The following is a 14,001-nucleotide window of genomic DNA, read 5'->3' as shown; positions in this document are numbered from 1 at the left end:
CAGCGTCTTAATTTTCATCTTAAGCAGTCCAGCAGTGAGGAGATCCCTGCCTCTAATTAGTGACGCACTTTCATAAAGTAAAATCATTAAATAACCGGAATTCTGTGCCCCATTTCAGTCCCTCTGGCTCAGCCCTAATCGCCGGGGCTGGGGTGGAGAAGCAGCAACAGCCACCCCGAGCAGCTGTCCCGGGCTGTGACTGGGGTCCGGGAGGTTTGGGACATGAGGCTGAAGGCTGGCACGGCACGGCACGGCACGGCGCGTCCCGTCCTCCAGCACAGCCCGGTTACTCATGGCACTTCCCATACGCTTCCTGCTGTAACTGTCCAGATCAACCTTCCCAAATTATTTGCTGAGGAAACATCTCGGGAGCCTCCACGCCACGTCCTGCAGCCTTTGCGGGGGGTAGCAGGGCACTGGCTCCAGCTCTGCTCTGGTGCCCGCGGCCAGGAGCACCCAAGGTCGGCTGCGGACACCCCCGTGGGGACCAGGAGCGTGAGAGATGCACATGTGCATGTGTTACAAACACCCACTGAACATCCAGCGTGTGTGGATCCACATACAGACTTACAGAGGGAAATGTTCATGTGGGAAATATTCACAGTCCGAGCAGAACCTGCTCCTGGTTTGGGTCTGGACCCGAGGCCCATCCTGCTTCCCAGACATTCCCAGCTCCCTTTGTCATGCCCCCAGGCTTATTCCAGAGTTCTGACAAACCTGTTTGGTAAATACATGCCAGTCTTTCTTCCAGCACTATTTCCTGCATGATTTGTACCTCATTTATCCTAACACACAGACTGTTTTCAGTGTGTATATATATATATCTCCTGCCTCCCATTTATTCCTGCCTGCCTCCAGCTGCCTTTTGTTTCCCTCTTTCCCGGTGAATCCAATGCACAGCCTCTCTCCTTGAAAGGAAAATTAATGAGTTATCACATCTGCTGCCACTGGAGCAGCTCTGACCATGTGGCACAGGCAGCAGCTCTGCTGTGAGATGCAGAGTCATTCCTGATGGCTTTTGGGAAACAAAAATGGTTTCTCCTTCCCTCTGCAGTCTGCAGTGCTTGGTCTCCCAGGATACTCTGACCTGAAGAGTGGGAGCACTGCTCCAGGGAGATTGGGCCTGCTGCAGGGAGAGAGGGAGAGGTTTTCACCAAACCCAAACCCTTTTCTCAGGTCAGCACCCGGCTTTGGAAGTGCCAGGCCTGCCACAAGGAAAAGATGGCTCCAGTTTTGGCCTGAGCTGTGCTCCTGTTCCCACTGAAAACCAGCATTTCTTTTGCAGAAAAATGAGAGGTTTTTACCATACAGGGACCCTCTTCCCTTCCTTACACGCAGAAAAGGAACCCCTCAGAGAGCAGCAGCAAAGGCCCATTACTTATTTCATCAAATATTCTTGTTCAGAAAGGACACTCAGCTGGAACACCCCCACAGCCAGTGGCCACCCCATGACATCCCCCTGCCCCACACTGGGTTTTCACCTCTTTTAAAGCCTTCTTACTCCCTTAGAGAGACCCTCAAACCCAAACCTCCCTGAACCCTGTGGGACAGGAACCACACACATTAGTGGGCCCAGAGAAACGGGGGTGTCACTGAGGTGAGTGAACACCTGAAAGTCAGGTGACAATATCACCCATCCTTTCCAATTTCAAGTAAAATCACCAAGTCCCTGACCCTGAGATGAACCCACAGGATTTGATCCTTCAGAAGAAACACCAACAAGCAAAGGAAACATCTGATTTTTATTGATTCCACATGAAGGGACAGTGATGTCCCCACAGCACCAAAGCAGCTGAATGGAGCACAACCATCCCTGTGGCACAGGTGGTAGGCAGCTGGAAACCAAGAGCTTCAGAAAATGACAGTAAAAGGGATAAAGTTTATCCAAAATTAGATAAAAATGCAATGACTTAATAATATTTCAGTTAACATCCATTTTTTAAATAGGTCTACACATGAATAAAGGTGTTAATAAGTTAAAAAGCTCTGTGAAATCTGAAATTGCAGAATTTCTAGGAAATCGAATTTCTTGCTGCAGCTTCTGGACTCTTCTAAGACCAGTGTAACCTCTGCCTGCCTGAACATGCAAAAGCAACACTGGAGACAGCACCCTGCTAGATCTTAAAATATGAAATACTGAACATTCTTTGACAGGAATAATTTTAAATAGTCTAAATTTTTTTGCTACAGAGAGTTAACAGATGACTCTTACTGATGGTATTAGAGAATTAACAGACACAAGCCTTGTCAAAAATAATTTAAGTTCCAAAGGTAGTCTCTGAGAAAGGTTTTGAAGGACTTTTTAATAAAAGCCTTTCAAGGACTTTTATAAAATTCCTTTAAGGACTTTCATAAAATCCTTCACAGTGCAAATCTCTTATGCAGAATATATATTTTAGTGGTATTTTATTAACATATTATATAACTATCATATAACTCATCATGTAACTATAAATATCAATAATAAGCCCTGTAGTCATCACCTAGGGCAGGACCCCTGTGCAAGCCATTACTGGGTGGTATAAAGGATGGGGAGCTCTGCTCAGCTCCCACAGTTTGACAAGACATTTCATCTTTTTCCAGGAAAACTATTTGCTGGAAAATGCAACCTAAGCTTTGATCAGTTTATCTGATCTTGTCAAACATGAGCCCAGCAGTGGCTGTGAGGTCAGCGAAGGGCTCATGCTGCCTCAGCTCAAGGACCAGCTGCTTCTTCAGCACCAGAAAGATGTAAAATGTGGCTGCAGCTTCTTTCCGGTTGTTTTTCCGGCAGAGCTCCCGAAAACTGAAGGAATACACACCTGATCTCTTCAACTGCTGCAAGAGGAAATGAGAAATCAGTCAGGTCAGCTTCCCCACTGGTAACACTGGAGCCCATGGAATCCAAACAGAAAGCACTGCATAGAGGGAATATCTCTGCCTGAATGCCTCAGATAGGATCCAATCTCCATAGAATCATAGCGGCACACGCTGGTTTGGGCTCAAGGGACCTTAAAGACCATCTCATTCCCCCACCCTGGACACTTTCAACTAGAAAAGGTTGAAGGTCCAAGCCCCATCCAGCCTGGCCTTGAACGCTTCCAGGGGTGGGGAGTCCACAACCTCTCTGGGTATCTTCCATCTGTGTTTATAGAAGTGGCTCTTAACATTTTAATGCCATAATAGTGTTGGTACCTACATGTGTTACTAAAATCTACAATTCCACCAAATCCCACATCATGTCTTGTGATTAGGAAAAATAAATACCCTTGAGCAATTCTTTGGTTTCAGAGTTATCTCTTGTTTTTTAAAGCCTATACTCAGGTGTAAATAATTATTTATTATTTGGACTGAACCTTTGAAATACGTTCAAAAAAAAGAGCATTCAGAAAATTCTAGTGATTCCAGCAGCTGTGGAAAGGAACACCACACATCAAGCACGCAGAATCCTGATTTTCCACAGAAATATTAAAAAAACCACATGCTGCAAGTGAAAGGCAGAGACACAATGGACAGTAGAAGGAAGACCTTTTCTGATATGATCCAGCTGAAATCAACACCAGCTTTTGGTATCTAATAACAAAATCCAGCACTGGTACCTGTAAAGTTTTTTGTAGCCGAAGAGTTCTTTTGCCCCATCTTATTTCTTCACTGTCTTTCCTGGTCCTTGTTTGCTCCTTGAGAGGAAGTAAACAGAAGGTTAGTCAGGGTGTGTAAAAGGCACACACCATGAGAAAAAGAACAGGAGTTCCAGCCTGACTGAAAATCCAGCCGGAGCTGGGCATCTGGATGGCCAAACTCAGGGAATCTGGTGCCTCTGACACCTCTGTGCTCACACAAGGTTTTGTGAAACAGAGGAAAGAATGGTACCATGTGCTTTCTGCTACAGTGGCAGCTCAGGTGCAACAGGCCATGGACATAGTCCCAGTGAGGCAGCTCCACAGCCAGGTACTGCTCTGCAGGACTGGCATTCTGACAGGATTTGTACTGGGCAGGGGCTTAAAGAGATGTTCAAATATTTGGCTTGGGATTTTGGGCTTAACCTCTGAAGTCTGCAGCTGACTGCCCTGGTTTCAGAGTGTCTGAGCATCAGAGCCAGCAGGTCTGGAAATGGTTTCGTTCTCACAGGAAGCAAAACTCACTGTAAGATCATTATGAGATGTTTGTTTGTTTGTTTTTAAGAAACAGGGTTCTCTTCTGAAAAAATCCAGGGCCATCAGCTTAGGACACACACCTTTGGCACCTCCACCTGCTGTGCTTCAGCTTCTTGACCCAGGGAATTTTTTGAGCTCTCAGAGAAAGCTGCTCCATCCTCCTGTGAGCATGAAAAAGACAATCACTAGGCTGACCATTTATGCACACATTGCAATTCTCTTTACACAGTTCTGTTCAAAGAATTTATTGTAATGAAGTTTTCCAAAATGAGTTAATAGCTGCTATTTCCACCGTGTCCTTCCTGATACAGGGAAGGACCTTGCTGTAGGATTTATCCTACAGCTGAATCTACACCTATTCACAGAGCACACATTTTCCACTGCCATTAGGTCCAATTTTCTCACTTTTCAACATTAATGATCCTCATATTCTCTAAAGAATGCCCTTCAGCATAAGTGAAGATGGAAGAGATAGGTAATTTGTTATTGCTTAAGTACTTCCTCAATATGAGACGCAAAATCTAAGTTTTATCCTATATAAAGATTATATTTATCTCTTCGGTACAATATTTCATATTTAATATTAAGCTCTCATTTATACTTAGTGATTAGATTGTAATCTATACTGATTAATAGACATTTTAATTCATCATTCATTCATTGATTGTGAGAGTTTACCAAGTAATTATAAATAAACTTGCATCACACAAGCTACTTAATGCTTTCTTAACTGGTTTTAGCATCCTTTCCAAACATTAGTAATTTCTTAATATGTTTTAAATGGAACCTTAGCAAAAAGTGGCACCAATAGACACACTTAGGTCTCTAAAACTGAGGAAAACTGCTCACTATAATTTCACCACAGTTCTCATTGGTTTCATTTCTGTCATTCTGTGATGTCAACATAAAGGAATCATTTCTAATTTTTCTCTCAGTCTCAGAATGAGCTGGCTCCTTCAGGTAACTTGGCTCTTCTACTGGTAGCATCTCTGTATTAATAGAAAACCAAGGTTGAAGAGGTAATTATTGTGAATCACTGTCCTTAAAAAAACCCCACTGAAACCCAAAAATCACACCCAAGCTCACAGTCTTTGAGAGAAAGAGCCAGAGTGAGGAAATACTGAAGAAACATCATTCCCAACAGGAGCATGGAAGAAGAACCTTCCAAGGGAGGTTTTCCTTTTCTGAAAGTTGACCTTTATGGACTCACAGGAGGTTTGTTAATTAATTTCTGAGGCAGGTTAGGTTCCCAGCAGAGCAAAAGAGTGAAAGTGGATACATCCTTCTCAGAAGATCTAAAATGGAACATTTCTTCTTGCCTGATATTAACCAAAACGCATCTTCCAGATAGAACTATTTACATTAATTTGGAAATTTGGAGAGCAGTTTCATTAAGCTTAGAATAAGTGGGAAGCTTTTTTAAAAAATTGTATTAAAAAAATGCCACAAACAACACTACCCAAATCTGCAGTTTCAGAGACAATTAGAGAAACCAAAGGTGAAACCAAAAATATCTCCTTATGCCACAAGGCAGAAAAGCCTTGGATTTAATTTAATTTCTAAGAAACAAAAGAACAGCAAAGTAGTAATTTGTAGAATACTGCACACAAACACCATGCATGTGTCTCTCAAACATTATGTAGAATAGAAAATACTTTCTAACAGCTAATTCTGCACAACAGAATTAAAATATTACCTGTAGTATCTTGCTCTTTTCTAATTTCTTTCATTTCAGACATCCTCTGTATTCCATTTGCTCTCATCTTACATCTGTCACTCTTGAAGCATTTTTCAAACAACTGAAAATAATTATTTTTTCTGTGTTTGCTTTCAGAATATCTTGTCAGATTATTTGCAAACATCAACACAAAGATATGAATATGAGCTGTATATTAATGACTGCAACCCAGAATTTCAGTATTTTAATTAGGTCACTCTGAAAATCTGCAATTTTTTTTTTGTTTTTAAGTAATAGCCTTCGGCATCTCCAACATGAATTCTATCAAAAAAACATCTTAGGAGCAGCTTGGATCATTTTTCATGAAGCCAGCCAGTGAGGAAGGATGAAAGAAAGAAACATCTGCAGTTTTCATCCTCTTAAAGAGCAAGTTGTAATTCTGCAGCTGGACTCTAAGTGGTGAAGCTGAGCTGCTGCAGTGAACCCTTCCAAATCCATTAGCAATATTCTAATAATAATATGCCTAATGTACCTTTAAAGTAAATATAAACAAAAGATGTCCCAAATTGATTACAAAGCGGAAACAAACCAGAAAACAATAAAACAAAGGAGAAAGTACAAAAGAAATGGGCAGAAATGTAAAAAGTTGTGTCTCAGTATAAGATCAGTCAGGTGCCAGTGTGTGAAATGAATTATCAGCTCTCATGTTCCTTTTGTAGTGTTTCACTTGTGGAAGTGCAGGAGGTTAAGGCTGTGACCCCACAGAGGTTGAAGCAATTAGTGGTGAGTGTGCAAACCATGAGGCGTCCAGCTGACCTGTACCGCAGAGCAATGCTCAGCGCACACCTGCAGCCAGCGCCAAGTTTAGATCAAACTGAGTCTGCAAAACCTCTCTCAGTCAGATCCCAGCTCTGCAACAATCCCGGAACCTACACAGTGGCACAGACTCCACAAGGAACTGGTCTTTACCTTTTGCAGCTCAGTGTGACCCATGGGCTGTGATGCATGGGACAGGAGTATATCCACACCTCCCAACTCCTTCCACATCATCGTTTTCTTGGTTGGGGGAGCGAGGTCCAGCGTGGCCAGGAGGTCCGTGCAGTTGGTGAGCTGCTTGTAAATGGTGTTGCAGCTGAGCTCCTTCTCTACATCCACCAGCAACTTCCTCTTTCTTTGTTTTTTTTTCCTTGGGGTGACAGCTACATAAAGCAAGTATTAATAACAAGTCTTAAGGTCTATTCCTAGCACATTAAGCACACAAAAAAAAGCCCTGTGAATCAAGCTGGCTGCCGACCTTCCAAACACCACTCAGACTTGAAAATCAAAGTACAAGTCCACAGGCCATTCCTTCAAAAGTTTCCGTAAAGTTTTCACTCTTTGTACTCTTGTACAGGAAATACCCATGTATTTAATTGTGGAAGACAAGTGACTATTGTAATAAAGAAAACAGGAACAGGAGAACTTAATGAGAACACATGATAGAGCAACAAGACTGAATAAGCTGTCTTTAATCCATCAGGAAGTGCTCCAGGAACTTCTGATGCACTCATTACCTCATAATTAATATCTGTATTTGTCAGTTTAATCCGTTAGCAATTTAATCAAGATGTAAACACAAAAGAAAGACACAGATTGGTTATATAGCCATAACTTCCTGGATAGTTTTTGGGCAGGACGGAAAATTCCAATATTGTAAATGCTGCTGTCAACATAAGCTTGTTTATTCATAAACAGCCACCAACGTGATAGGGGACATTTAGACACAGAGGAAATGTAATACTCTGCACCTTGGATCTTGTTAAAAGTTCACAAACCAATGTTTTCCAAAGGCTTGAAAGTTTTAAGATTGTTATTTTAAATACAAAAATCACTGATGTGTCACTGGCTATTAAAGTTATTCAAGTGAATCTTCAGTACCACCCCTGAGGCCAGGCTTAAAATGCTACCAGAGCTGAAGAGCAACAAAACTTGACTTGGTACATGGAAGAAACTACAAGCAGAGATTTGGGCAGCTGAGATAAATAACCTGACACTGGATTTGTATAATATTTACCATAAAATGGAACTCTGACAGCAGGAGCAGATGAAATCTAAGGTGGGAATAATCTATTTTGCAAGTGTTTTCACTACTAAGAAGAAAACCAAACATAGTTAATGCAAACATTCAGCGAGAAACTGATCAGCTTCTGACCTGTATCATCAACTGGCTCAAGCACAAATCCTTCTTCTTTGAACAAAAGGATTGTCTCACTCATTGTGTGATCTACGTCCTTAACGGTGGTGTCGGCGCAGTTGGACTCAACTGCAAGAAAACCCAGCAAATAACCCAAATTAAAAAAAAAATTACAATATGGACTAATTTCTCAATCACATAGCAGAGAATGATACCAGACAAAAATGGTGAGAAATAGGAAACTGTGGTTTTGTTTAAAATCTCAATTACGTTCACCAGTTCCTGCTCATACTCTGCCCTGCACACTTCCCTTCACTGATCCCAGAATGACCCAGGCCATAGTAGAGACCAAAGAACTGATCTGGAGAAAAACCCACACAACAGAAAGTGTTCAGGGGGAAAGGTGTTTAGTTTTAATCCCTGTCTGTTTCCAGTTCCAGGCAAGTGCATGCAGTGTGGACATTTCTGTGAACAGAAAAGGAACAGGTAGCACCAGCAATAGCACAAGGAGAGGCAAGAGCCACTCTACCCCTTTAAAGCTGCTCCAGAAATCTCTGTTTTAAACTAACACTGTGATGGGGGAGTAAGGATTTAAGATAGCAAAAAATTCTCAGAAACAGTTATCAAAGCTTAATTGCTTTCATGAACATCAAACCAAAAGAAGATTAACACCATCTTTATGAGCTACTTAAGTGTCATTTGTCGCAGAAGTATGAAACCAGAAATAGAAGCACAGGATTGTTTCTGTTGGAAGAGACCTTTTAAGCTCTCGCTGGGAAAGTTCACAGTTACAGGACAGCCTTATTTGGGTTTCTTTCCCCCTCAAAAGGGACATCACACTGTGAGCAGCAGGGTGGACCAACAGCATATCCAACAGGATGTCACATGAAGGTGTTTCTAAGCAATGTTAGGTTACAAATTTGGAATCCCTATATCAAAAAAATTATCTGAAAATGGTGGATGAAGCAGTTTAGAAAAAAAAGCAAAATAAATGAAGAAAGGAAAAAGGCACAGGATACTACAAAAAGCTGAATGTGAGTGACATTAGGCATTAACACAGGAACAGAGGGAACAGGGGGCTTATGTGAGATGGAGCAGACACTGCAAACTCACTGGCTGTGCTGTTCTCTGGCAGATCTTGTGACAAAGGACGTGCTTCCTCCACATCAAGAATGTCTTTATCTAGGACATTTTCCTCATCCCTCAACAGGATTTCTTAAATACAAAACACATAATTTTAATCATTCTAAGCCTTAGTAGTCATGAAATAGCCTGATACAGCCTAATGTTACTCAAGGTTAATACTCTGCAAAGAAAGAGCAAGCTCAGCTTCCGCAGATGGCCGTCAGTGGTACGGCTGTCTGCAACAGCACAAAAAGGAGGGGATTAGTCCCAAGTTTGAGATTTCCACCTTTTCTTTTTTTTTTTTTTTTTTTTTTGAAAATTATGGCCTTGATAGTGTTAAAATGTATAAATCTGTAAGGTTTTCATAAATACTCTAAGCCATAACGATGTAGAAGCTATTTGGCTGCCTTTGTTATTACAACAGTAAGGATAAAAATGCTGCACTGTTTCACCTTTAAAAATAGAAATGAAATTGTTAAACATTAAGCATAATTTTAATGCCCTTAATTCTAAAATTATGAAATACAGCCTTTAAACCAATTTCACTTGGCAGTGTCTAAGTGATCATAGATTTAGTGACAAGTAGAAAAAAAATGAAATATGAAAACAAGAAATAAAATAGCATTTATGTTTGAAAGCAATCACTTTGGTACTGTCTTGACTGTTTTCCTGGAAGAATAAAAATATTTGGGAAGGAACTGATTCTGTTTGCCTGTGGCAAACCCTACCAATCATATCTGCAGCATCATCCTCATCCCCAAAATGGTCATCCTGGAAGCAGTAAACGTCTCCGTGCAGCACAGATTTGTCTCCGCTGGTGCTGGCTGAATTGGGATCAGCCACCAGGCTGTTACTGCTCATCAGGACACTGCCCTCAAAGAAGTTCTGTCTCCTCAGTGCATCTGCTTCTTCATCTGAGGGAACACACAATTCCTGATCCCTCATCTGTGTGAGTTTTGGAAACGCAGATTTATTAATTTCCTAATTTTTCAAGCAATTTTTAAAAGATTGCAAGACATCCCATGCCTCAAATGGAAGAAACAATAAACAATGTTATCTAATTTAGTAAAAGTAGGAAATTTTTGGTTTGGTTCTCAGTCTCTGACACTAAATTATATTGCTCACACAAAATTTTAAACCTAAGACAGCATGATAGGCCAATCAGCAAAAGCATGAAACAAATGCACAATTAATCACAGCTTTTTCACATGTGGAAAGGGCTCACATAAAAGTTTCACATAAAACACATTTCCCCTTATGAACTATTCCAAATTTCTCAACTTCTCTCACCAAAGTTTCTATCACAGAGAAGTATACTGCTTTCATAATTCTCTGTAAGTGTGATTTCTTCAGCTCTGCTCTGATTCAAGGTAAAATGTTCAGCAACATCAATGGCCCTGATGAAAAAATATTATAATAATATGGGGTGAACTGAAAATCATTGAGCATTCAGCTGAAACGTGAAAGCTTGTTTCTATGCAGCCTTCAATCCTGGCATTTTATCACAAGCCCCCATATTTTTCCACTCTTTTGCCAGTAAACTTGGGCTTACATGATTCTGTTCCCATCCAAGCCCTGGTATCTACCAGGCCCTTGTCAGAAGACAATTGATTGGTGAAACATCTTTTCAACCAAATGACACAACTCTTTGGGCAGGAAGAAAAGGCACCTTTACAGAATCAGCACACTGAGGCACTTGAATAAAGTGTATTATATTGCAGCTGTACTTCCAAAATAATAAACCCTTACTGATCCCATCAAAGCATAGTTATGAGGAGGTACAGAGCAACCCTCGGTGGAAATCTCTTGTCCTGGACCTTTGGGGCATCAGAGCAATCAGAAACATGACTTGGCCTCCTGCTTTTCATCAGTTTTCTACATTAATGCTGATTTGTGTCAGAAAAGTCTAAGAAATATGCTGGCTTTTTCTCAGGAGCCAGGCTGACTATTGCTGATAAAACACCCCAGCCCTGGAGAGCAGTGGAGCAGAAACAAAACGAAGTTACCCAGTGGAACAGTACAACACTGTGTGGTTACTGGCCGCATCTTTCAGGATTAATACTAATTTTTATCTCTTCTCTTGAGGTTCAGAAAGCTGTTTGCATCCTTCACTCAGACAATTTAAAATCCTGAAGTCTAAGTTCAAGACATTATTTCATTGTGACGGTCTGTTGATTAAAGGACAGAGAAAAACTACCAAAGCCACAACGCCTGTGGCTGTAGCCTTGCAAAGCTCAGAATTTAGGAGAATTCAGTTATTAAATGGAAACAACCCAACCTGAGTCTCGATCAGATAACAGCAAGTATAGCTTTTACTTCGGAAAATACTAGAAGAGTGAATAAAAACTAGGGAAGCACTTACTTTACATCTGGTAGTGGTGCTTCAAAATCATGAAATTCTTCAGGTAATGTAATGGACTGATAAGCAGCCTCAAAGTTCTCTTCCGGAAGGTCAAGAAGCCCTGAAATAAACAGACAACATAACAAAATAAGTATCAATAAAATAAAAGTAGTGTTCTCCCAAGGAGGAATAATAAGCCTATAAACCTGTCAGGAGGGGCTGCTGCCATTCTAAATCACAGAAAGGTAAAGCTTAGGCACTCAAAAGCAGAATTTCAGTTGCCATGTCCTTAAGAAGATCTATTTTTTACAAACAGGTACAAAAGAGTCTGCTACAACAGGACCTGAAATATGCAAGTACTTGTGTTGGTGAACAGCTGCTTTAAGTCCCTGGAAGATTCTCACAGCTGACGTTTAGCCCAGAGTCTTTCACAGCACTGCAAATGAATCATTGTGTTTTCCTTTCCTCTGCTCTGTCTCCATAACACTGTTCTCCAGCATCAACTAATTATGTACTCAGACTGCAATTACTTGGGAATCAGAGAATCCTAGAAAAATTCAGGTGAGAAAGGATTTCTGAAGGTCATCCAACCCAACCTTTTGCTCAGAACGAGGTTAATTTCAAAATCAGATTGCTTTTGACTATTTCTGCTGATGGAGATTTCACAGCATCCCCAGACAACCTCTTTCAGCATTTTACCACTTCTGCTGAGATTTTTCTCCCTCCTTCTATCTAGCTGGCATCTCTGTTGCTGCAGTGGTGACTGTTCTGTCGTGTTCTTGACCTGTGTGGTGCTCTCCAAATTGCTGCAGGATCTATCTCCAAAATAGCTGCAAGTTGTGCCCAGCAGATTTCAGTTGGATATTAAGGAAAATTTCTTCACTGAAAGGGTTGTCAAGCCCTGGCACAGGCTGCCCAGGGTAGTGCTGGAGTCACCATCCCTGGAGGGACTTAAAAGACATGTGGTATTTGGGGACATGGCTTAGTGGTGGCCTTGGCAGTGCTGGGTGAACAGTTGGACTGGGTTTTGGACGGCTTTTCCAGCCTAAATGGTTCCGTGGATTCTATAATTTTGTGATCATATCCTTGAGAATAATGCAGAGTAATTATTCCCTATTCTGCAAGCAGACCAGGTCACAAAGCACATTAAAACTGGCAATAGACACTGGTGTTCTTAGGCTGTTTTAGACAACAGTGCCTCCCATTTGTTGCCTAAGTGTGACAAACAGAGCCCGTTGGAAAAGGATCCAGTCATCTCAGCTCCCTTCTCCCTGTCAACATGGCTAGAGCTCAAAACATGCTGTCAGGTCTGGCACTGACACTGTTAGACATGTTGTCGGTGTCATCAGAAATTAAATTAATTATCTAGCAATGGAGGCTGAACTCAAGCATCTTCTTATAAGCCCGCTTAAGATACTGCTCCTGTTAAGGGAGTCAAAGACCTGAAAACACACTAAATTAAGCCAGACTAAATATCAGCAGTAGGCACTAGTACATTCTGTTTCCTTTGGGAGCAGTAATGTGTATTTAACAGAAATATCCAAAAATTAACTTTTAAAATGAGAGCTGTAAAGGACACAAATTGAAAAATGCTGAATTTTGTGTACACCTGGGCGAAAGGCTGTCTTCATTTTGGTCAGAGCTTCACTGCAGTCTGCCAAGAGGTACTTTGCTTTCCTGTGGTAAATCCGCACCACTCCCAGGAGTAAGTGTCCAGAGGTTCGCAGAGCTATAGCAAACTGTGAGGATTTAAAAAAAAAAAGTTATGCAGGACTTAGTATTTTTAGCAAAAATGTTAAGATATTACACAGAAGCAACAGAGAGACCAACACCTCCACCCCAGGACTCTCCAGGAGATGCCTCCTCATGCCACAGCCTACCTTTGGGGAGAGGATTTTTTGTACGGTGGCCTCTAAATTGCACTCAAAGATGTGTGCCTTGGTGAGCTGCTTCTCCCAGTGGGCAGCCAGCCAGATTTTGGCCAGTGGCCCCCGCTTGTTGATGAGCAAATGGACGTAGAACATGGTGCCTGGCCAAGTGTCTCAGGGCAGCCCTGACAAAATTCCCTGAGCTCTTCCCCTTCCAACAGGAGATGGGTCCTGGGGCACCAGGTGGGACTAGGGATTTAGTGGGATCTGAGGGGATGGGGGAACCAGTCGGGTGCTACGGGGAAGGGGGAATTTAGTGGGATCTGAGGGGATGGGGGGACACAACGAGGCACTGAAAGGGATGAGAGGATTTACTGGGATCAGAGGGGATAGGGGACCCAGGCAGATATTAAGGGGATGTGAGGATTTAGTGGGATCCAGAGGGGCTGGGATCACCCAGCTGGGTGCTGAGGGGATGGGAGAACCCTAAGAGCACTGAGGGGATGAAAGGATTTAGCGGGACCCTCAGAGGGCAGGGGGGGATTTGGCGGGACCCTTAGAGGATGGGTCAGAGGGGATTTAGTGGTGCCTGAGGGGACAGGGGGATCCAGGCAGGCCCTGAGGATTTAGCAAGACCTAAGGGCACTGAGGGGACAGGGAGATTTAGTGGGATCTGAGGGGAC

The 14,001-nt window shown here is 42.1% G+C and overlaps 2 protein-coding genes across 2 annotated transcripts in view; both read right to left on the bottom strand.

Annotated features, from left to right (window-relative positions):
• Positions 1-14,001, bottom strand: part of SNPH (syntaphilin) — a gene marked incomplete at its 3' end in the record, with an annotated part of 29,250 nt that overhangs the window by 11,115 nt on the left and 4,134 nt on the right. The window lies entirely within an intron of this gene.
• Positions 1,724-13,995, bottom strand: RAD21L1 (RAD21 cohesin complex component like 1). The gene is made up of 13 exons (XM_008634297.2): positions 13,331-13,995; positions 13,060-13,189; positions 11,472-11,571; positions 10,400-10,506; positions 9,838-10,023; positions 9,098-9,199; positions 8,003-8,113; positions 6,781-7,010; positions 5,830-5,932; positions 4,983-5,122; positions 4,214-4,294; positions 3,579-3,656; positions 1,724-2,817 (listed from the first exon to the last, which is right to left on the bottom strand). Exons 1-13 carry the CDS (start codon positions 13,472-13,474, stop codon positions 2,626-2,628), a joined length of 1,704 nt encoding a protein of 567 aa, XP_008632519.1. The 5' UTR covers positions 13,475-13,995; the 3' UTR covers positions 1,724-2,625.

This window comes from Corvus brachyrhynchos, unplaced genomic scaffold (assembly GCF_000691975.1).
Source record: "Corvus brachyrhynchos isolate BGI_N302 unplaced genomic scaffold, ASM69197v1 scaffold10, whole genome shotgun sequence".
NCBI lineage: Eukaryota > Metazoa > Chordata > Aves > Passeriformes > Corvidae > Corvus > Corvus brachyrhynchos.
The sequence above is the reverse complement of the archived record's forward strand: the minus strand, read 5'-3'. Positions and strand labels throughout refer to the sequence as shown.